Source organism: Mirounga angustirostris, unplaced genomic scaffold (genome assembly GCF_029215605.1).
Source record: "Mirounga angustirostris isolate CCGP_5_RB_7025 unplaced genomic scaffold, mMirAng1.0.hap1 SCAF_2, whole genome shotgun sequence".
NCBI lineage: Eukaryota > Metazoa > Chordata > Mammalia > Carnivora > Phocidae > Mirounga > Mirounga angustirostris.
In genome coordinates, this window is record NW_026991710.1 from 155,888,126 (window position 1) to 155,911,589 (window position 23,464).

Sequence of the window (23,464 nt, forward strand, 5' to 3'; positions counted from 1 at the left end):
TTTGCCAAAATTCACACTGTACGCCTAAAAAGGTAAACTTCACTCAGTTTACTAGAGTTAGTTACACCTCAATAACGCTGACTTCAGTAAAAACAAAGTTCTTTCAATCTAAAGCATGAATCGGGCATTAATAATCATTTTCTCCGTGTCACACCAAGTGTAAGCCCCACGTTCCCTTCCACAGCTCAAGGACCAGTGGGGGCAGTGAGAGAAAATGGAAGCAAAGTGGCATTAAAGCAGAAGAACGTGACAGGTAGAGTGAAGGAGATGCATGCCAAAATCTTTATGAGAGAACTGTAGCAGGTATGAACTGTGGAGGATAATTTGATATCCATTTAATTTTAATATCAAGGAATTTATCTTATGGACATTTGCACACAAGCCCAGCATGGCATAATTTTCAATCACAAAGAAGTGGAGACAATTAGCATCCCTTAGTAAGGAGACGGCTAACTAAGTTATGGATGTGCAGAGTATACAACTCTATGCAGGGATTCAAAAGACCAAAGGAGCATGAGGGCTCCCCGTAACAACACGCAAGTTTATTGAATAAAAAAATTAAGCTGCAGAACGGCACATTATAGTGATCCCATTAGAAAACATGTTTGCACAGGCGAAGGTCTTGAAGACACAGGCCAGTTGCTAAGTGTTTACACAAAAAGCTTTCGGGAAGACGCAGGTGTGGCTGCAGGATGCTTGCATGCGGTGAAGGAAGACAGTTTTCAATTGTGTACCATTCTCCACTTTTTCTAGTAGACAAATATCATTTCATGATAAAAATGAGTGAAAATAAAAGTTAAAGAGAAGCAGCACCCCCAGCAACGATGAAGACCTGCCCAGGGGTTTAAGGTAATGGATCCAGATGTCATGCTGCCATCTTCTGGAACAAACAAGCATCTACAGGAGCAACAAAAGATACAGACTTCCTAAGGCAAAATGAGACAAGCGTTACAGCAGTAAGAAAAGATAAGGCAAGGACAGACTCTTCTGAAGCCCAGTTTCCGTTTCAACCATTAATGAAAAGAAACAGCTAGAAACAAGCAAGCATGATCAAATACAGAAATAATTAACTTTTCACAAATCTTAGGATACAAATGAGACAGTGGATAAAACTATATCCAAATTGCTTTGATTTCTCAGACCTCTTGTTTTTTAAAAAACTGCCTATTTGTTATTTACAAATATCAACAAAACATTTATATGGACACATCCTGAAACCAACAAAATGCATCAAGAGTTTACAGTTTTAACTGGAGATGCCAGAAAACAAGAATTTTACATTTGAAAGCTCAAGCCAAAAAATCCCACAGATCAAATGTTTCCCTCATCCTCATTAGCACATTTTGAGGAATAAAACAAAGCATGTGAAATTCTTAAAATTCATATACAACTGAGATCATACATCATCATACGGCAAAAAGGGGAGGAAAAAACGATCAGTAGTTTTAGCCTTCACATTAAACAAGGAGAACAAAAAGCTTTTAAAAAAACAAAACCCTTAACACTGCATGTTTCTGAAAGTTTTTACTTTTTTCTTTTTAAATTACCAAAACCAAAAAGCTCCATTTTTGGGGGTAGGGGGTAGGTTGGGGGGGATTGTTTTCAGTGATAGAGATTTGCCAACCATACCAAACTATAAACCAGGCGAAAAAAGCCCATAAATAATTTACGCGTAAAGATAAAAGAATTTTTTAAACAATCCACCCTTTAGCAGAAGAAATTGGGGATCACTTTGAGCGTTAATGTAAAATACATTTAGTCTTTAGCAGCAGGACTTCCAGACCTATTGGTGCCAAGAAGGTAACAAATAGTCTCTCTCTGAGGCAGGGGAAATGGGCGCTCAGCAGGAGCTTTCTTCCCTGTTGGGTTATTTATAGAGAGCTCTATTTGTTAACATGTTTCTGCTATCAGGGAGAGGGAGAGTTTAATGATTTAAAGGATTTCAAAGACAATTGTTTAATGATACAATGATTTATGTGCATTCACAAATCCCAGATATATAGCAATTTAGATTTTCAAACTGCTGTCATCAAAAACAGTGATAGGAGAGGCCACTGCTGAAATGTAACTGGAAAATCCAAAACAAGTGATAGTACTTGATATATTGTGAAATAAAGAGAACTGCTGGAAAAGAAAAGACCATGTTAAAAAAGACCACCCCCAACTTCATGTTAAGTAAAAAGAATTTTCCAGGGCCCTTTCTTAAGAGTTTCTGGATTAAAAAAAATTTTTTAACGGAGAACCACGAATTAAATCCCAAATTGCTAATTTGGGATTTCCTGGAATAAATCCTAAATGTGACTAATTGGAATGATCTGGAAGATCATTCAACTAAACTGTTCTGTTTTCACCAAAAACCAATCCTGCACCTCCCACCCCACGAAGCATGTAAGAATCTTGTTTGAAGGACAAAATGCTTTCACCTTAGTTAATTATAAACTATATATTCATTTTATAATGCTAGATTTGTAATATTCTTATTGAAAGAAAATTACAGAATGCCATGTTTAAGTTGTGATTGTAACCTATTATTATACAATTTTCATTTGAGACAAAGCAAATCATTAAAGCTTCTCAACTTTAAACCAACAAGTCTTATGATTTCCATCTTTCCTGTTAACATTTATAACCAGTTTTTTGGGGGGGAGGGGCAGCATTTTAAAAACACATCTTTTCTCATTTTCTAACAGTGTTTAACCTTGTATTACCTTCAATTTTTGTAAAATTACATTAATTCTATCATTTTATTTTTTAAACTCTTCTCCTGCAGACAGAATGAGTCAATCCTAAAAGATGGTTGATGTTTTTTACAAGAGACTCTAAAGCTTCAGTAAACATGTACTAATGTGAAAGCTTCAGTAAATATGTACTATTTGGGGAGAGAAGAACATTTTTAATAGAACGTTTCCCCTTTGAAGAAATTCACTTATTTCTACATAAAAATAGGTTCAACTCAAATGATTTTATTTGAAACTTTTAAAACGCTGAAGTTGAACAAAGGATGAGAAGCAGAATGAAAGGATCTTTTAAGCACGGATGGTTACCTTCTCTGCGGTCACATGCTCCATAGGAAATGTCAGTTACTGCTTTAGTTCCCAGACATGTCCCATTCTTTCGAAGTCCTTTAGAGAGCTCTCTCCCTTCTGGCTGAGAGAGATTCTTCTTTTGTAGCACTTGGACTGAGTTGTATCTTTCGAATTTGCGAGTGTAGATGTACAGAGGCTCTTCCTCCTCTTCCCAGGTAAATGGGAAAAACCGGCAGCAAAGCCCTCCTTGTTTTCTTTACCTGATATGGGGAGCGACAGACTCGGTTTCTGTCCAGAAGACACAGTTTCTTGAGAGAGGGACAGGCTTTCAAATCCTCTGCTGTCAACCGTACATATTGTTCTCCTTTTCATTCTTTGGGAAGTGCAGGACGTGGAAGGAAATGGAAGTGAAATCCATACAAGCCCTTCATCTTCCAAATCTTTCCGCAGCCTTGTGCTACGTCTTACTTTTGTTTCGCTATTTGTTTTCTGGAAGGTTTGCTCTATGGAGGCCGATAAATCTTTATACAGTTCAGAATTTTCTAAACCAATTTCTAGAGAGCTGCTCACTACGTAGGGAGGTTTGTGATTTCCATTTTTCTCCAAATATAAACTCTGGCCGTCGGAATAACACGTAGAGCGTCTTCTATGCGTCTTTTTTCCACCACTCACACCAGTGCTACTTTGACCTTCTATGGAGTTTCTTCCCAAACCCGCACTCGGACTTTTACTTTCTTTTACGTTGTCACTTAACACCTCTTCATTTTGTAAGTCAGACGTTAAGTGCATGGGCTGCAGTTTTCCTCCCGTAGCTATTAAAAAGTCATCCTGTTTTTCACACTTTATGTTCACATCTTCTGAAATCTTAAAGATTTGAAAAAGGTTTTCCACATTTTGACCAGCAGCAGCCAATTCCCGGGACGGCAGGATAGCACTGGATTCTGCATCATCTGATGCCAGGGGCTCTGCGGTCACAGGAGCACAAGAAACATGACTGCTTTCACTCTCAGGGCCAGCTCTCAGTCCATTTTCGCCTTCCGACTTAATCTCAGCTTTTAGAATAGTTTTATGTTCATTAGTTGCTACGGCACTCATATTTAAATCTTGATCTAAAGTAGCGTTAATAAGCGACAAGGAACTTTTCATGTAAGAGCTGCAGAATGCAGACAGATCATATTTATTAAAGCCTTGATTCATCTGCAAATCTTCTGGGTTGTAGGGCAAAAGAGTCTTTCTTTTAGGAAGCTTCGCTTCTTCAAGTTCACCGTTGGAGTTGAAATCATCTAAGGGCATGGAAATAAATTTAAATCTCACTAAAAAGTAACAATGGAAAGAAAGGTCGACAAATCAAACAGGTGCTATACCGTATTCTAGGTTTTAGGCCTTCAAAACTCACAAGACTTACAAATGCTATGCTGTACTTGCCACCATCTGCCATCCTGCTCTTCCTTTTTTTAGTTCTTCCCCAAGCCCAGGTTAAGAAAATACGTGTTTAATACATGAGTGAACAAAGTACATAATCTCAGACCATGAAACTGAGAAGTGTATCTCAAATTGCTTCCTCTATTCTAATGTACTTTCCGCACTACAAGGTCAATTAGCATGAGGCAGCCACTTTTCCCATTTCCCGAAAAACGAATTACTGAAAATGGGCACCACTGTGCTTCTGCAAATTTTCTAGCTATGTTTCGCCAGAAATAGAGGAAAGAAAGCTTGGAATTCTGGGGGATCTGAGCATTTAGCCAAAAGGGTATTTTTAAAGACACACACTTAGGTCTTACGTCCTGTGTTAAAAATTTTAATATGATTTAAACAGCACTGCATTCTCAAACGAAGCTACGTGTGTTTCAATATTCTGGCAGTCTTCCCCTTCCACCTCCATCTGACTGAAAGTCAGACTCCAGGAAGACATGCCATGTGGAGGCTGTCCTGTGGTTCTGACACACTGTGTCACATCACACAGGTGAACGAAACATCATCAACGTTTTAAAGCCTTAAATAAATACATCTTAAAATAAATTTTTTAAAGAATGGGGTGCCTGGGTGGCTCAGTCGGTTAAGTCTCCAACTCTTGATTTCAGCTCAGGTCATGATCTCAGGGTTGTGAGATGGAGTCCCAGGTCAGGCTCTACACTCAGCAGGAAGTCTGCTGGAGATTCTCTTCCTCTTCTTCTCTCTCTGCCCCTCCTCCAGCTCCCACGTGTGTGCGTGCACACACTCTCTCCATTATTTCATGATTCGGGTACTTGATATCAGGTCACGTAAGGCAGAGGTTAGCATAGGGTCCACTCGGTGGCAACCAACTAATATATGCTAAGCATCTACTAGAAATAACATTTATAAATGGAACTGGATTACTTTGAAACAGTTTTGTTGTAAAGCAAAGATTAAGTCAGTTGACATACTGGTTAGATAAAAATTGGAATTGCTTCTGTTTTATAATGGCTGAAATTTAAAATTCACTAAAATCATGCTGAAATTAATAAGAGTATGTATTCATTCGGTGTGTTCATTTTGTACAGAATAATTTTAAAAATAGGCGTTTTTGTCAGTCATCAGAGATTTAGAGCCTGCATTCCATTTGCAACATATCTGTAGAATTTATAATAGATCCAAGGATGAATAAGCTATATGCCACCCTAGACTATGGGCTTCTACTTACTTCTCAACTTCTGGAAAGCACAGAGTTTAAACAAACCCCTGCTAGCCCATCATCACACCCAAGCTGCCCCAGCCCCTGGGCTCCTTCCCCAGTCTCTTTATGTGCTTGTCTTGGGGCAGGGGGTTGGCATTTTTTTTTTTTTTTTGTCCTTAATTATAAAAGATTTATCTATTACTGAGCCATCACCTTGTTTACTCTTCATGATGGACCGTAACACTACACAGAATTCATTTGAGCAGAATACTATAAAAAACATTAAAATGCTTTAAAAAGAAAAAAGGATGGAAGGAAATTATTTCCCCTAAAACTATATGCACTCTCTTGTGTCTTAGTTTCTCTGGGGAGAGGGTCCAGAGCTCCTATCAGATTCTGAAGAGGGTAAAAGTTACGAACTATTGCTTCCTTAACTTAAAATTCTCATGGTAATATGAGGGAAGGTTGCTATTTTTATTTGTATGCTCTTTAACAGTGAATGGGGAAAAAGGGAAAAGAGGGTGCAGCAGCAAGAAAGTGGCAGAGAAGATAAAATAGCAACAGGACAAGAGCAGGGTACCTGAACACAGCCTGCCGGCGCCTGGAGTGGGAGGCATTATCTCGGAGAGCTCAGGCAGCTCGGGGATAGGACTGAGGAGCGGCTTCTTCGAAGCAAGGTCTCTTTCCCCATATAAAGACTTCTGAACGCTCTTCTTTCCCTTTGCTTTCTTCTTCCTGCAACTTTTTAAAGCCTGTGAAATGTATTAAAATGCCGTAATTGGGAAAGATGTCCAACCATATACAATTTTGACCCTTTAATTCTTACCAAAAAACCTGAGACCAGTTAGGCCATTTAAAATTTTAGAAATTCTGAGCCAGGCGTGGGGGGCTGGGTAGCTTACACAAAGTCAAACAGAATATGAAGCAGAACTCAATTTACAGATGCTATGGTAATCAATGGTCTACATTTCCACAAAACATTTGCCAAAGTAAGTTCTGGGTGAGTGAAAGATAAAGTAGATGCTGTAGAGCTGACAGACTTAAGACATGAAGATATTTGTTAAGTAGGATACAGTTAGGCTGACCCGCGATTAGCCTAGGATGAGCTATCTACTGGAAGCTATGGGAGACTGTCTTCTGCTCATAGGTTTGGAAGAAGAAAAAACAGTTGTATACATAAAAGTTAAAGATACCACAAAGCTAGCTGAGCTGCTTTCCAACAACAGATGATTTAATCAAGATTAAAATGAATAGGTCAAAATAAGATGGGCTAACGAGCACAAGTAGAAGATGATGGACAATGGTCTGGTAATAACTGATAGAAAACACGTAGGTTTCTATAAAAATAAAAACTGTTCTAATAATATATAGAATGTAGTATTAAATTCAGTTTTGACTGCCATGTTAGCAACTGAGAACTAATGTTCACTGTTAAAAAAAAAAAGTTTCACACGGAAAGGACTTCAGGGAAACTCAAACATTGTACTGTTATGAGCAAAAAGAAACACACTCAGTGTGACAATACTGGAGAGAACCAGACTTTAGGTCAACTTAAGGAACATGTTTTTAGCAATTAAAACTGCCAGAAAATAGAATCCATTCAAACATTTATTGAGAAACCACTATGTACATGTATTAACTGGCTAGGTAGAAAACAAAAACCAAACAGGATGTGGTCTTTAGAGGGCTCCCAGTCTAACAGCAAGTAACTGTAATACATACAAACCATGACAGACTATATGGACTGAGATGAGTACCTGGCCTACAGGGGGCTTTCAAGACTGCTCCATAAAGCAAGCAAGGCCCTTGTATGCAATGAGTATGAGTCTGAAAAGAATGAAGGTTCACTGCACGGTGATTCAGGGAGTGACAACATTTGATTTTACATTTAAGAAAGATCATTTGGGTGAAAGCATAGAAACTAATGATGTGAAATAGTGGATGATATTCAAGAAGAGTACAAAAATGGCACAGAACTGTATGTTCCTTGAGATATCTATAGATATCCTGTAAAAACAAAACAAAAACATTCCATGGAAAAATAATTTTAGAACTGTACAAGATAAATGTTCCTCTTGGTGATTTACAATATACATTTAACATTAAATTCTCTGACAAGTCCTCAGTATAAATAATCTCCATACACACTAGGAAAATGCTGGGTTAACTATTTTTCCATGAAAAATTTTTTTTTTTTTTTTTTATGGAACAGCTGTTGACATTCCATGGAACAGTTGGGGAATCGACAGTTTGGTCAATGGATATGGAAACCAAGAGAAAAATCTTAACTTGGGCTCCACGATGAGATGCAAAAGAGAACATTCGACCTCTGGTGCTGGATGCCTGACTCTACCACCTCACGGCCTTACGATCTTAGGCAAGTTACTTCACCTCTCTGTACCTCCTCCTCCTCCTCTGTAGAATCGGAACCACACCAGCACACCACAGATAACAGCAGCGAGTATTAAGTTAAAGTTAACATAAGTGAAATGGTTAAAATAAGGTTGAGCCATACACAGAAGAGCTATTGTCAGCTTTCTTGTTCTTCTAAATTCTCGTTTACTTATTGGTTCCATTTTGAGTTCTTATAGCTAGCTCCATCTCTCTAAATAAGAGGCCCATAGTGTATTTTTAACTTTCTATAATAGAAAATTTAAACACACAACAGGTAGAATAGTATATTGAACCCCAGGGACCCATCCTCTAGCTTCAAGAATTACATATAGAAATCAGGATTCATTTATAATTCCCTTCCCTCAGATTATTTTAAAGCAAATCCCAGGCATTACCCCATTTTGTGTGAAAATCCTGCAGTATCCTTAGGAGACAGAGTTCCTTGTTTCATTCCATAATAAAATGAAACCTTTTATTACCTGGCATTGTATTTTATTGTTGATTTTTCCCTTTTACAATGCCATTTCCCCCCAGTTTTATTAAGATATAATTGACAGATAAAATTTAAGGTATATAATGTAATGACTTGATATATGTATATATTGCAAATTGATTACTTTTTTAAATAACAACAAATACCATTCACTGCTTCTAAGCCCTGACAGAGCTAGGAAATCCTTTTAAAGGAAAAAAACCATGAGTCCATACTGATGTTTCCAATTCAAATGTGGCCTAACAAGGTTCTGAATTTGAATTTTTATTTTTTTTGTCTAATGGTAAAGTCTGGATTCCTAATGACAGTTAAAAACACACACACACACACACACAAAAGAAGCTAACTATGGATACATGCAACAACCTGGATAAATCTTCAGAGGCTTACGCTGAGTGAAAAAAGCCAGTCCCAAGAAGTTACACAGAGTGTGATTACATTTATATAACATTTGGAAATGACAAAATGAAAGAAATGGAAAACAGATTAGTGGCTGCTACTTAAGGTGGGGACAGGCGTGGGAAGTAGACAGGGCTACAAAAGGGCAAGAGGAGATTCCTGTCGCAATGGAAATGTTCTGTATCTTGACTGTGTTGGCATTTTTCTATGTGATATTGTCTAAATTTTACAGGTCATCACTAGGGGAAACTGGGTAGAGGGCACCTGGGAAATCTCCGTAATTCTTGTTACAACAGCCTAAATATCTAAAATGATCTCAAAATAAACAGCTTAGACACAAAGAACGAAGACAGCAATTTTCCCTATTATTTCCTCAGAGATCAAATTTCTCCAATTGGCCCATAAATGTCTTTTTACAACTGTTCAAATCAGGATCCCAATAAGGTCCTTACACATTCCATTTGGTTGACAGATCTTTTAATATATGGTTCTGTTTTTTTTCCCTCACCATTTATTTGATGAGTAAACTGAGGCACTTGTCTCAGAGAATTAGCCAAACTCTGGATTTGGTTGACTGCAATCAAGGCGCTTTATTTTCCTCTCTCCCCTACACTTCCTAAGACTGGTCATTAGATCTAGGCTTGATTAGATTCAGCTTTGATTTTTTTTTTTTGCAAAGAGCATTTCATAGATGCCTGTAGACTTCCTCATTGCATTGGAAGGACCCCGTTCTCTCCCCTGTGACATTGTGATTGACCGGTTGGGCTCAGGTGTTCAGTCCAATCCATCCATTCTGGCTCCCACATCAGCCTTCTACTTCATGATCAACAACTTCCATGAATGTGTCCTTTTTACTTATTAGCAGAAATTCTCCTATAAATAACTTTCCCTCATCAACTATTTGCTTCCCTGAAACAGAACTCCCGTATTTTCCAGTTTTCACAAAAATGAGTTGGTGTCCTACACAGCTTCTAAGGTGACCTTTAAGATTTTTTAACTATTATGAACTGAAGTGTTTTTTCATATTTGAAATATGTTTCAACCCACTGCAATTGTTATTCCTTTTCTTTTCTTTTTTTTAAGGATTTTACTTATTTATTTGACAGACAGAGCAAGAGCACAAGCACGGGGAGAGGCAGAGGGAGAGGGAGAAGCAGGCTCCCTGCTTAGCAGGGAGCCTGACGTGGGGCTTGATCCCAAGCAGACACTTAACCGACTGAGCCACCCAGGCATCCTGCAATTGTTATTTCTGAAAGTCACACTGTCCCACATTTGGTGAGTGGAGCCCCTTCAAGATGGTTTGAGGTCCTTCCCCATGGCCCCAGTGGTTTCTTAAGCTTCCTTCACTGCACACTGGTACCAACCCAGGCTCGTTTCCTACACGTGCTGTTCATAAACCCGAAAGCAGCCATTTCATTCTGGAACCTTGATCAGTTTTAGTTGAAAATGGTATTCAGAAATGGCAACCTAGGTACCAGGGATGCTCGCTGCCTCTAAGCCTTGAAAGAGCTAGGAAATCTTTTTAAAGGAAAAAAACATGAGTCCATACTGATGTTTCCAATTCAAATGTGGCCTAACAAAATTCTGAATTTGAATTTTTATTTTTTGTCTAATGGTAAAGTCTGGATTCCTAATGATGGTTAAAAAAAAAAAAACCCACAAAACCCTTTATTTTCTTTATTCTAGATTGCGCTCCTCTCTCAATAGGAGTCTTCATACTGTTTAAGCTCACTCTCTCTTCAGTCACTCTTGTCCTTAGGATGCTTTCCACAAGGAAAGTTCTAGGTTTGAAAGAATTCTTTGTGAGGTTAGGTCACCAACTTGATACCCAGATTAATTTGTTTCATTTTATTTCCAATTTTTAAGGACCGTTCTCTATTTCATAATTTTGACTTGTTTCACAGTCATGTATAACCCTGACACAGTTCAATGTCAAAAGTACAAAACATGCTCAATGAAGTCCAGCTTTGAGTCCTTCCTAGTCCCTCCTCTGTCCCCTCTCCCTAGAGGTAATCAGTTTTTGTTTTTGACTTATTCTCCTACTTTTATGAAAAGATTTTATGTGTATGAATATATACATACATTGACACACACAAACACACGTTTAATGTTCCCTATTTTCTTAGATAAAACCGTATATTCGTTTGTCATATTGGCTGCCATAACAAAACACCACAGACTAGGTGGCTTACACAGCCTTAATCTCTTTTCTCACAGTTTTGGGGGCTGGAAGTCCAAGATCAAGGTGCTGGCAGGGTTGTCTCCTCTGAGGCCTCCCTCTTCAGTGTGCAGATGGCCACCTTCCTGCTGCCTCTTTACATGGTCTTCTCCCTGGGTGTGTGCACACTTAGGGTCTCCTTTTGTGTCCAAACTTCCTCTTATAAGGACACAAGTCAGACTAGAGACCATCCCAACGGCCTCATGTTAACTCGATTACCCAATCAAAGGCCTTATCTCTAAATATAGTCACATTCTGAGGTGCTGGAGGTTAGGGCTTCAATGCAGAAGTATTTTGGGGGCAGGGTGGGGGCGGGATCACAATTCAGTACCAAGAAACCTACTATATACGTTATTTTACACCTTATTTTTTCTCACTTAACAGTAAATACATCCTGGCATCATCCCATCACTGGAAATTCTCTCCACTATTTTCTATAGCTGCAAGAGACTTTGTCAACACACCATAGTTTATTCAACCAGTCTTATACTGACGGACATAGAGTTTTTTGGGTTTTTTTGCATTACAGTGGGTACTGCAAAAAATAACTGTTCATATGCCTTTTTGTATTTTTGCCACTGGATCTGAGACAGATTCCCAGACATGAGATTGCTGGGCCAAAAGGTAAATTTGTTTCTTGTCATCAACTTTTAAAATATATCTTGAACCCCTGACCTGTAAGATAACCATAATGACAGCTGTAGTGCTTGCTATGGCCAGGCAGTGTTCTAAGCATTTTACAAGCATTAACTCATTTAATGCACACAACAAGCTTATAAACTAAGTACCGTTATTACCTTTCTTTAAAAACCAATAGAGAAATCAAGAATCTTGCCTGCCATTCCACTGGTAGGAGGCAGTCAAGCCAGAATTTAGAACCCAGGTTGTCTGGCTGCAGAAAGTGCGCTGTTAACCCCTTATACCGAATGCTAACACCCTCACTGACACCTTCTCTACCACTTTTCATCTTCTCCTAGTAGCTACATTTAGACCGTCGTGCACAACAATCAAGTTCTTAAAGCTTTGCCCTTAGTTGAAAACAAAGAGCATTTACATTATGACTGTAAACATTTTTCATTGCTCTGCCAAGGACAAAGCTCATTTTCCTTTCCTCTGGCGCCCCCTGTAGGTGACTCCTAGCACTAGAAAACATACTTTTCCTTACACTCCTTTACTGCTTGGAATCACATTTAATGTTTGCTTCTTATTTACTCTAAAACTTTTATACACGGACTTTTATTTTTTATTATATTTTATATAATTACCTTTCTTTTTCTTCTTATATGACACACCTTCCACTTTCTCAACCATAGGTCTTTTTGTTTTTCTCTCCGGAGACCATATATCCCTGGAGCACCCTTTCCTCTTGTTCAAATTGGGACTGGCTACTTTTTAAGGCTGGCTGAACAACCATGTTCAGAGATTTCCCTTGCACTTTTCTCCTGTATTATTAGATTCACTGTGTTCTGAATCCTTAAGCTTACTTCCTCAGTTTGCTAGAGTATCTCCTCCAATAATACCCAAAGAAAAAGTTTCAGAGTCCCTGAGTGTCTAAATGTCTTTATTTTTTCTTTTACACTTAATTGAATTTGGCTGGGTTCATAATATTGGGCTGAAATCAAGTTTCATTCAAAACTTTAAAGGTCTTGTTCAATTACCTTTCAGCATTCGGGCTGCTGGTAAACTTGATACTACTCAGATTCTTGTTTCTGGGAGGAAAAGTCCACTTTTCTTGTTGTCCTTATTGTTCAATTTCATGCTGACAGGCTGAAGTCCTGGTCTTTTTTTTTTTTTTTTTTTAATTGTACTAGGCATTCAGTAGACCCTTAGAACCTGAAGACTCCTTTCTTCCGCTATTAGAAATCCCCTTCTTTTGACAATTTCTCTCATTCTATCTTCGTGTTCTTTCTGAGATACCTACATAGTCTCCTAGATTCAACTTTCACGTCTCTTATTACTAGCTTGTTTCTCTTTTGCTCTACCTTCTGGGAGACTTTCCTTTATTCTCTAGTCCAACTACTAAATTTTACATATTTATGAATATTTCTCCCTCTGCTCCTTTTTTATAGCAGCCACTTAGTTTTATGCAGATAATATTTTCTTAAATCCGAGTATGTCAGGTTTTTTTTAAAAATACAGTTTCCTTCCATTCCCAGACTAATCTCTCTTTCTTGGGTCAGTTTTTCGACTTTTAAATATTGATCTCTCATCTCTTGTTTCTACTCAGTTGTCTGATTTTACAGACGACTGGATAAATTGGTCTGAGAGTTTCCTGTTTTCCAGCTCCGTCTCTTTCTGGCAGGGAAATTCTACTGGCAACTCTGTGCAGGGTGGGGCAGGGCAGAATGGGGATTCTCATCTGTAGGCTTTGCTTGAGGGCAAGAGCCGGCTGTAAAGACCATGGGACTTTCCAAATGCCAGAATGAGGGCTTTCACCTACATGACAACAACTGTTCTGAGATGGGAGAACATGGCAGGACCGGGGCTGGGGTGCCAACTGGTACAAATTGTCTCATATACAGAACTTCAGTTATTCTGTTTTCCATTACCACTTCCCACTCTCATCTTCCACTGGACTTGCCAGCACTAGGCCCAGAGTCTCCTGGGATTGCGCAGTGTGCAGGCTGGTTCCCAATGCCTCTCTGACTCCCTCTGAGCACATCCTGGGCTTTAAATCTACCTCTTTCATCTGTCAATGTGCCCTCATCCACTTTTTCTTCGAGAGAGTCACTGAAGGCTGTCATCTGTTGCTTAATATCCCTGCTCCCTTCCTTCCTCTTCTCATTGCTATTCTGAGTCTAGTCTTTTATTATACCATTTATTTTAATTCCATGGGGTCCTGGGAGGGGTTGGAACAAACCTTAATGCTCAATCCTCCTTGAACTTTCTGGCTATTGATTTTATGTCAAAAAGTACGTGTACATTCTTTGTAGCAGTGTTTTTTAAAGAGTCTGAAGAAAACCAATTTCTGATGCAATAATAAAGGTGTATGCACATTTTTTAACTTACGTGTATTTTTTTTCAGCAAAGGGATCTTTCAAAGGAGTGTGATCTAAAAGAGGGATTAAACCAGGACAACTTCCAGTTTCTTCTGGCTTTGCAGACTTGCAGATGTTTGGGCCATGTTTAAGCCAGTTTCTGTTTCATGGAACAGGATGGAAGTTTACTGTTTTTTTTTGCGGGGGGGAGGTGGGGTAAAATTGAGGAGTTTAGTTTTGGAAAAGTTGATATCTGAGGTGCTTGTAGGATGGGTTAAGAAGAGAAGTCTAGTAGGCCATTAATCATGTTTATAGATCAGAAAGATTTGGGACACATCAACCATGCTGCCTATGATATCACCCAGAAAATACACAATTTAGAAAGGCAAAGAGTAGAGCTCTGGGTAATACAGACTAAGGCTGGGTGGAAAAAAAAATAAACCTTTTACGGAGACTGTAAAGGGATGCTCTCAGTTTTGCCAAATGCTGCCGAGATGGCAAGGAACCAGGAGACCTCAAAGGCTGTACTAGCTTTTAGTCACTAAGTTACTCAACACCTTGGAAAAACAATTCAAGTGAAGAGGTGGGAAGTGAGACCAGACTTCAGGTCTTATCTGAAGCTATGAATGCCATCAGAGCACCTGTGAGTTTCCCTAGGAGCAACATTAGATGGGAGAGGGGGTGGGGGTGGATTAATCCAGAGGTGAAGTGGAATGAAACGGATGGAGAACGGGCGTTACTGACAAGAGGTGGTGAAACAGATCAGGCAGTTCCAGGTGAACAAGGAAATGCAGGAAATGACGGGATATCTGAATGCTGGAGGGTACGCAGAGGGGCCAGAAGATCGTTAGTACTGAAACAGGTATGTGAGGGAGTGAGAACGCTGGCTGGAGAGGCAGCTGGGACAGTGAATGGGACACAGAAGTGTGGACTATTAAAAGTGGGCAGGTCTTAGGGACCAACAAGCTGTGGGGAATGGCAGAGGAAGGTCTGGATCACTGAAGTGGCCGAGGTCCGGTGACTGAGTTAAGGTGCATCGGCTATCCATAAAGAGATCGTGAAGTCCCCCTGAGCCAGCACAGGCCTTGAAGTGTCGAGGAAGATGAAGAGCCAGTTTCTAAATTCTTCCTCAAATATGGGAAGAGATCTAGCCCCTGGTAGAAGTGAAGGCAAACAAGGGGCAGATGGCACACTCACCTTTGTCTAAGAAATGAGAGGGTTCCTTGCATAGGGTGAGGTTAGATTTGATTCAAAGGTAAGAATTTAACATTTGAGTGCTGATGTTTTACTGCACTAAATGTACATAATACAATGAAGATATAAAAATGGTTCTCGGGTAATTACAGCTGAGTATATAATTGCCTCTGGCCCTTTCTATTCTATGATGATTTTAATACTCTTGGTCTAATGTTAACTAGAAAAATTTTGTTTCCATGCTTTCCTAATCATACAACAAAGAAATATACCGCTTTTACTCTTATTATATCTTTAAACACACACTTACCTGATTCTTTTTAGGAAGTACCCCTCCTATGCGCTTCCTTTCCTGAGATTTCCTCCTAGTAATTTTCTTTTCTTTACAAGGCTGAGCTTCTGTATTAAGTAAGTTGCAAACATTCTCTTCTGCAAAAGTGATCAATTGCTATAAAGAAAATTTAAAGGAGGGATACCATAAAACACAAGCAAGTGCATCTTGATGTATGTTTCTCACATTTATTTTCCTTCCCACACTGCTTCTACATTTTCTATCCCAGTTCCTTTTAATTCACAAATTCCATTAGAAGTACTTTAACCATCTTAAACTCGAATGGGGGAGAAAATTACCAATTTCTGATCTTATTAAACAGACCCAGAAGCATATGCACTCTGTCCATTATTTTAAGGAAGAAAAAAAAGTTTAAAATTAGTTGATTTATTTCTTTATCAAATATTTACTGAGCATCTACAATTTAGGAGCTAACTCCTGTTGAGTTATGGGTGGAACATGCATTTAGATTATCTAAATGTGAATTCTAGGTTTATCACCCAACAATATCAGCTAAAAGCCCCATAATGGTATATTATATATTTATGAATTTAGACAAAAATCCAATTTTATCTAGTTTGATGAAATAGGAAAAGACATGCATTTAATGGGAGTTATGTTCCTACTGAAAAGAGTTAAAACCCAGTGTTAAGAAAAAAAATTAAAAAGGGAAATATTTTTGTAAAAAGATATAATTATGCCATTTTCTGGCTCTGTTAATTACACACTACTCTTTTTTTTTTTTTACAGATTTTATTTATTTATTTGACAGAGAGACAGCGAGAGAGGGAACACAAGCAGGGGGAGTGGGAGATGGAGAAGCAGGCTTCCCGCTGAGCATGGAGCCCAATGTGGGGCTCGATCCCAGGACCCTGGGATCATGACCTGAGCCGAAGGCAGACGCCCAACGACTGAGCCACCCAGGCGCCCCAATTACACACTACTCTTCTCCACTGTGTACCTCAATAAAATCCATTAAGCCACATAGATCCCAAATAAATGTTCCAAACAGATTACCTTCTACATTAACACAAACTGAAAGCAACTTGTTTTATTGTATTTTTCTTCTAACAGAATTAAAATCAAATCAGAAAAACAGCATTACCATGGGTTATATGCTACATAGGTAAGGTGTTAGCTCTCAGTGACATTAATCAAATCAAGATTTTACCCATAATCCTGTGGTCATAAAAACAGAAAAAATCTATAGCAAGATTTAAAAACAAACACATTGTGCCAAATACAAACACTTACACTTCTTCTGTTAGAGGCCCGTGTTATTCTACCAATTTTATGGGAGGCTATTTTCTCATGGTTTTTTGAAGAGCTAAATGTATCAGTTCCTGATGAAGAAGACACAAGCAAAATTAGGGTAGCTAACAAAAAGTTGTAAGAGCCATCATTTTTCAGATATACTGGATACTGTTTTGGATAGGCACCTCTGCTTTTAGCATAATATAATATCTAAACATAAATAATTTAACTACCAAGAATAAATTTTGAGATTCAAAAACAGAAGTTTACTGAATACCCAGAAACTTTCACCACTTTCCAAGGAGAATGCATACCATATTACCCTAAGATAACAGACGAAATCACATTATAGTAAATACCATATTTCACTCATGTCCATTTATTCCAAGCTACATCTTGTACAGTGAAATTGCAATAAAGGGCATTAAGATGATCATGAAAATAATTTTTTTAACTTAAAAAATTCAGGTAACTTTTTCATTTGATCACTTTTAATGGTAGAAATGAAAGGCAGTATAATGCATAGAAGACCATAGGGGCTTTGGAACGTGACAGACTACGCTTCCAGGTTTAGCTCTAACTTCACACTCCAGGTCTTGGATTCTGTAGCAGTGAATTTGGTTTGTGTCTTCCAGCCAATGAGAAGCCACTAAGGGACTTCCATCAAGGGAGAGACATGAATAATGGTTCCCATGACATTTGTCATCCAAGTCCTGGCTTGCCTTGTCATATCATAAAGAAGACAAGGACTTGAAAAGTGCCAGTGCCCAACAGGCCAACTTAATGTTGGTGAACAATTCTGGACCCTGAAAAATGACCCTTGTGGTGCACATCATTCAGTTGTGCGAACTGTTACAAGGAGCCTACTGTTGACAGGAGTTGAGAGGGCAACTCCACTGTCTGCAGGGACTTGAAAAACGGGGCTACCATCTACTGAAGTTAACTGTGGGTGATTACAAGGTGTGAGACCTGGATGGGTAAGAGACCCCCCCTTTTTTTTAAAGATTTATATATTTTGGAGAGAGAGCACACAAGCAGGGGGAAGGGCAGAAGGAGAAGGAGAGAATCTCAAGCAGGCTCCGACTCCCTGCTGAGTTCAGGGCCCTGCTCAGGGCTCAATCTCACCACCCTGAGATCATGACCTGAGCCAAAATCAAGAGTCAGACGCTTAACCAACTGAGCCACCCAGGGGCCCCAAGAGACTTCTTATAAGCTTTTCTATACTATATGGTTTTTTAAACCAAGCATGCATTGTTATAATAAAATTTTAAAAGGAAATTAAGGTTTAGTTTCATATATACACATATTGAAAATGACACTTAATCTGGTTTTAAGATAAATAAAAGTTACTACCTGAAAGAGTCTCAGAGATTGAAGACTTACTAAGAGGACTCAGAACTGCAAATGATACCTGAAGAGGTTCTATGTTTTCCTAAACAAAGAAAAACAAGAGTAGAAATTAGACATCCTTAAATTCAGTGGACATGTAATGTACCCAAAGAGAAAATAAGGATTTCTTTTTGTAAGTGGAACTGTAGTAAGCATAGAGATGGGAAATCAATAAAAGATGAAGAAAAAAAGTCAAAGCAAAACAAAGATACTGAATATAAAAATACTTTATAATTTTACCAATCTTTAATGAAACTATGTTTGCTAACTACAGTCCAACAAATAAAATATTAAATGGAAGTAGCCATAATGATCTATTAATAACTTACTCTTTGGGTTACTTAAAATCACATGTCCTAATTCTATAGTAAATGGAACATTCCGTTAATAAACACAACCTAACATTTGAGTATTATTCAGGGGAACTTCAGGGAAAATGGCAATACAAATGCAGATGTCAAATCTTTATTTCCCACATAATTGTATGATGGTAGCTGTTGGTTTTTCATAAATAAAACTTGTCAGTTTGAAGAAATTTTCTTTAATCACCAGTTTGCTCAGAGTTCTTATCAGAAATGACCATATGGTTTTCCTTAATTTGTTAATATGGTGAATTATAGATCGTTTTTCAGATATTAAACCAACTTGGCATCTCTGGGTTAAATCTCACTTGGTCATGATGTATTATGTTCATGAGGTGATAGTTTTCTTATAATGTCTGACTATGGTCTCAGGTTAATGCTGGCATTTATGAACTGGGAATTACTCTCATCTCCTCAATTTGTTTGAAAGAGTATACATAAAATTAGGTCTTCCTTAAGTCTTTGGTAGAATTCATTAGCAAAATCATCTGGACATACAGTTTTCTTTGTGGGAAGGTTTTACCTACAACTTAAATTTCTTCAGTTGATATAGGCCTAATGAGGTAATTTGTATCTTCTAGTCTGAGATTTGGTGGTTCATGTTTTTCAAGGAATGGGTCTAGTTTACTCAAGTTGTTGAATTTATTGGCATTAAGTTCTTTATAATACTCTTATTATCTTTTTATCTGTATTATCCTTCTAAAACCTGTTAGAATATGTGGTCAAGTTACATTTCATTCCTTATATTGGTAATTTGAGTATTTCCCTTTTTCCTCTGAATAGTCTGATTAAAAGTTTACTCATTTATTTTTCTAAAGCATCTTTTTTATTTCAATGATTTTTCTCTGTTTTTGTTTTTTACTTCATTGATTTCTGCATTTATCTTTATTAATTCCTTCTGTTTACTTTGGCTTTAATTTACTTTTATTGGTTTCTTTTTTTTTAAGATCTTATTTATTTATTCGACAGGAAGAGACAGTGAGAGAGGGAACACAAGCAGGGGGAGTGGGAGAGGGAGAAGCAGGCTTCCCACTAAGCAGGGAGCCCGATGTGGGGCTTGATCCCAGGACCCCAGGATCATGACCTGAGCCAAAGGCAGACGCTTAACGACTGAGCCACCCAGGCGCCCCCTTTTATTAGTTTCTTAAAATGGAAGTTGGGATCATTAATTTGAGATGTCTCTTATGCTGAAATACAGGCTTTAATTATTTCCCTCTAAGCCTGCTTTCGTGCATCCCACACATTTTTGCTGTCGTTCTGTAGCATTTAAGGTTTACAGCACACGTGTTTAACTCACACTATTTTGTGTACAGCCTAAGAACCCCTCTCAGCCTCTATGCCATATTACTTTTGTTATGTATCTTACTGACATGTTATAAACCAAACAATATGCTATTGTTATCCTTGCTTTAAATAATCTGTTATAGAGATTAATAATAATAAAATCTGTTACATTTGCCCACATGGGTTAGCAGCTTCAGTGCTCTTCATTCCTTTGTTAGATTTCCATTGGGAGCCTTTTTTTTTTTTTTTGACTAAAGGACTTCCTCCAGCATTTCTTCTAATGCTCACCCACTATGGTAATGAATCCGCTCAGCTTCCAGATGACTGAAAAAGCCTGACCTTCACCTTTATTTTGAAAGGTGGTTTCAATGGATATAGAATTCTAGTTTGACAAGTTTTGTTGTTGTTACTGCTTTGGTTTTTTGCTCCAAGTAAATGCTGCTGTGTTGTCCTTTGGCTTGTAGTTTCTAATGAGAGTTCTGCTGCCTCTCATGTTTGTTGTTCTTTATGTCACAGGTACTTTTGCTCTAGGTCCTCGCAGGCCATATATCATGGATTCTAAGCAATGATGTGTCTTTTCATACTATTTCATGTTTCTTGTGCTAGGAATTTAAACTTCAGATTTGAGTTTATAATTTTATCAAATTGGAAAATTTTCAGCCATTATGTTTCAAATACTTTTTCTGTTCTTTCTGATCTCTCCTCTCCTTTGGGGACTCTAATTACATGCATATTATGTCACCTAAATTTGTAACAAGCTCACCAATTGCTCATTTTTGTTCATTTTTATTCTTTCATGGAGAATAATTTCTATTGTTACGTCTTTAAGTTTGCTAATTTTTTCTTTTGCAATCTCTAATATGCTATTAATCTCATTCAACATATTTTTCTTCCCAAAGATTATAATTTTCAGTGACTGTGATGTACAGAGTTCAAGCTGGATCTTTTCTGTATCTTTCATGTTCTTAACAAGTTCAATCTTTCCTCCACTTTCTTGAACATATGAAAGATAGTTAAAGTAACTTTTTCAATGCCTTCGTCTACAAATTCTACCATATGTGTAATTTCTGGGTCTACTTTTAGGGACTGATTTTTCTCATTATGGGGCATCTTTTCTTACACATCTATTAGTTTTTAATTGAAATGTCAGACATTTTGAATTTAATGCTATTTGACACTGGACAGTTTTGCTGTTCTTGAGCTAGGTTATACAATGCAGTAAAGTCGCTTGGAAGAAAGCTGTGTCCTTTCAAAGCTTGCTTTTAAGCTCTGCTAGGCTTTTAGTCTAACTCTGTTCTACTAGTGAGGCAATACTCTCCTGAGTACCTGATGCCCTCTGAATTATAAGGCTTTTCTATCACTCAGGTTGCTGGGGACACTTCTTGTCCCTCTGTAAGCTCTAGGGATTGTTCCCTCTGCTCCATTTGGGTAGTCCTTTCCCTGGCATCAGGCAGTTTATTCACAAGCACACACTGACCAGTACTCTGCTGAGGCTCAAGTGAGACCCTACGCACATCTCCAGAGCTCTCTGGGCAGCTCTCTCCTCTCCGGTCCTTTGCCACGAGCTCTAGCCTCCTGTGCTTTCCCAGACCCCAGCTCCATTTTCTCAACTCATGGAGACTGCCAGGCTCCACCAAGGTAGACCCTTCCTGTGCTGTCGCCTGGAAGTCCAGCCCAGGCAGTAAGTTGGGGCTCCTGTACAGCTTGCCTCATTTGTTACCCCTCTCTTGGGATTACTCTCCTGTGCTTCCTGATGTTCTATGTCTGAGAATCATTGTTGTGTATATTTTCTCATTTGTTTTTGTTTTTTTGTTTCTTTTGAAAACATAAATTAGGTCCCTGTTACTCCACCTTGGCTGAAAGTGGAATATTTTTATTTCAAAGTATAATAGGCAAGGGAGAGAATGAATGATGGTCCCAGTATAAAAATGGGTAAAGATTAACAGACAATTCTCTAAAGAAATTCAAATGGCTTATAAACACATGAAAAATGTTCAAACCACATTAGTAAACTAAAAGTTTTCAAGTCATCTTTTTCTCCTATTAAGCTATTTTAAAAAGTACAGTTGAAGAGATGCTCAATTTAAAAGACTGTGTGTTAACAGACGGAGCATCATTGGAAATAAACTGTGAGGAAAAAATTCTAACTTATTTAAAGATAATAGATGACTTGGATATAATAGCATACTGATACTATTTGTGGCAAAAACAAAACACTTGGCTAGATTATCTAGTATTCTTAAGTCCTAAAAAAGCATGATAGTCAATATATATTTAGATCTGTTCAATAAGTACATATAAGTTCTACTGTAAACATATTTTAAAGAAATCAATAATTCAAAAGATGTTAGTTTATACTGATACCAGACTAAAAAAGTTTCTTCTCTAATAAAATCTTAAAAAAATTAAAAAAAAAAAAAAAAGTACAGTTAATACGCAGGGTTTACCAAGTGTGGTAAATTAAAACCATTTATACTGCTGTTAAGTCCAAGTTAGTACACTTTCTGGATACTCAGCAATATGTATCAAAAAGGTAAAAAAAAATCCTATTTTTTCATCCAGTAATTCTACCTACAGAAATTCATCTTAGAGGAAAAAAGTCTGTATTTACAGTGTATCAGTTCTAAGGTTGTTGCTCTCTCACATCTTCACAACTCTGAAATCTGAGTATATCCTACAGTTCATCATGTGTGACAGCTTGGTTCTAGCCTCTTTTCTTGGTGATACATAAAACCATGGTACATCTTACAGTCAACAGTGTTTAGGGTCCATGAAATATGCTATGTACAAGGAGTCATGCAAGTATGAGAACACAGCTAATACCCCGTGCACCTGTCATGATGAACACAGGGTGGGGGAAAAAAAAACCTACCTAGAAAAATGCATTAATTTATACCATGACACATCATTTAGTCCATTTCATGATTTTGAAGCATAATTATTATTCACACAAAACAGGTGAGGTCTGATGAAAATAGAAACAAGTTTGTTCCACTTTTCACACTTACAAGATTCTCCCCCTTGTCATCAAAATTTGGCTGTGATAACTGCAACTGCACAGGAACTGGTGATTGCTCAAGTAGCAGGGGACTGATACTACTTAAATCCTTTTTGCGGACAGGTGTTCCTCCTTTACGCAATGGAGTATTTGCTGGCAAGGACTCATCAAACACCTCAGGGCTTAGATCCTCTCCAAAAGTAACTCTCTTCCTCTTTCTGATATTTAGAAAAGCTGGCACTTTATAATTTTCTTGACCTTCTATAGATAATAAATGGATAGATAAAAAAAATTAGCCTATTTCTTATCTAAAAATGCATACCCTAGACTCTTTTAACATGATTAGATTTAGCTCTTATTTGTATAATAGAAAATACAGTTTGTAGAAAAAAGAAATGCAAAATGGAAAAGGTTAAGCAGTAGTTCTAAAATATGGTTAATAGATTTTAAAGTAAATTTTGCATAAATGTCTTAGAAGTTTACAAAATTGGAATATCAGTTTCCTTTAC

At 37.8% G+C, this 23,464-nt stretch overlaps 1 protein-coding gene across 8 annotated transcripts in view; it reads right to left on the minus strand.

The window, feature by feature from the left end:
• The window catches only part of CDCA2 (cell division cycle associated 2), a 92,735-nt gene that overhangs the window by 42,952 nt on the left and 26,319 nt on the right, over nt 1-23,464 (minus strand). For 6 of the 8 annotated variants that reach the window (XM_064585360.1, XM_064585363.1, XM_064585364.1 and 3 more), the window contains 6 exons: nt 22,966-23,216; nt 18,276-18,354; nt 16,923-17,011; nt 15,648-15,785; nt 6,242-6,413; nt 1,512-4,309 (listed from right to left, as the gene is read on the minus strand). In XM_064585360.1, the coding sequence (XP_064441430.1) occupies nt 3,081-4,309; nt 6,242-6,413; nt 15,648-15,785; nt 16,923-17,011; nt 18,276-18,354; nt 22,966-23,216 (1,958 nt within the window). In that variant the 3' untranslated portion in view covers nt 1,512-3,080. Of the gene's footprint in view, nt 1-1,511; nt 4,310-6,241; nt 6,414-15,647; nt 15,786-16,922; nt 17,012-18,275; nt 18,355-22,965; nt 23,217-23,464 lie in introns of those variants that run through there. The other 2 variants (XR_010409658.1, XM_064585361.1) reach the window with 2 other exon arrangements.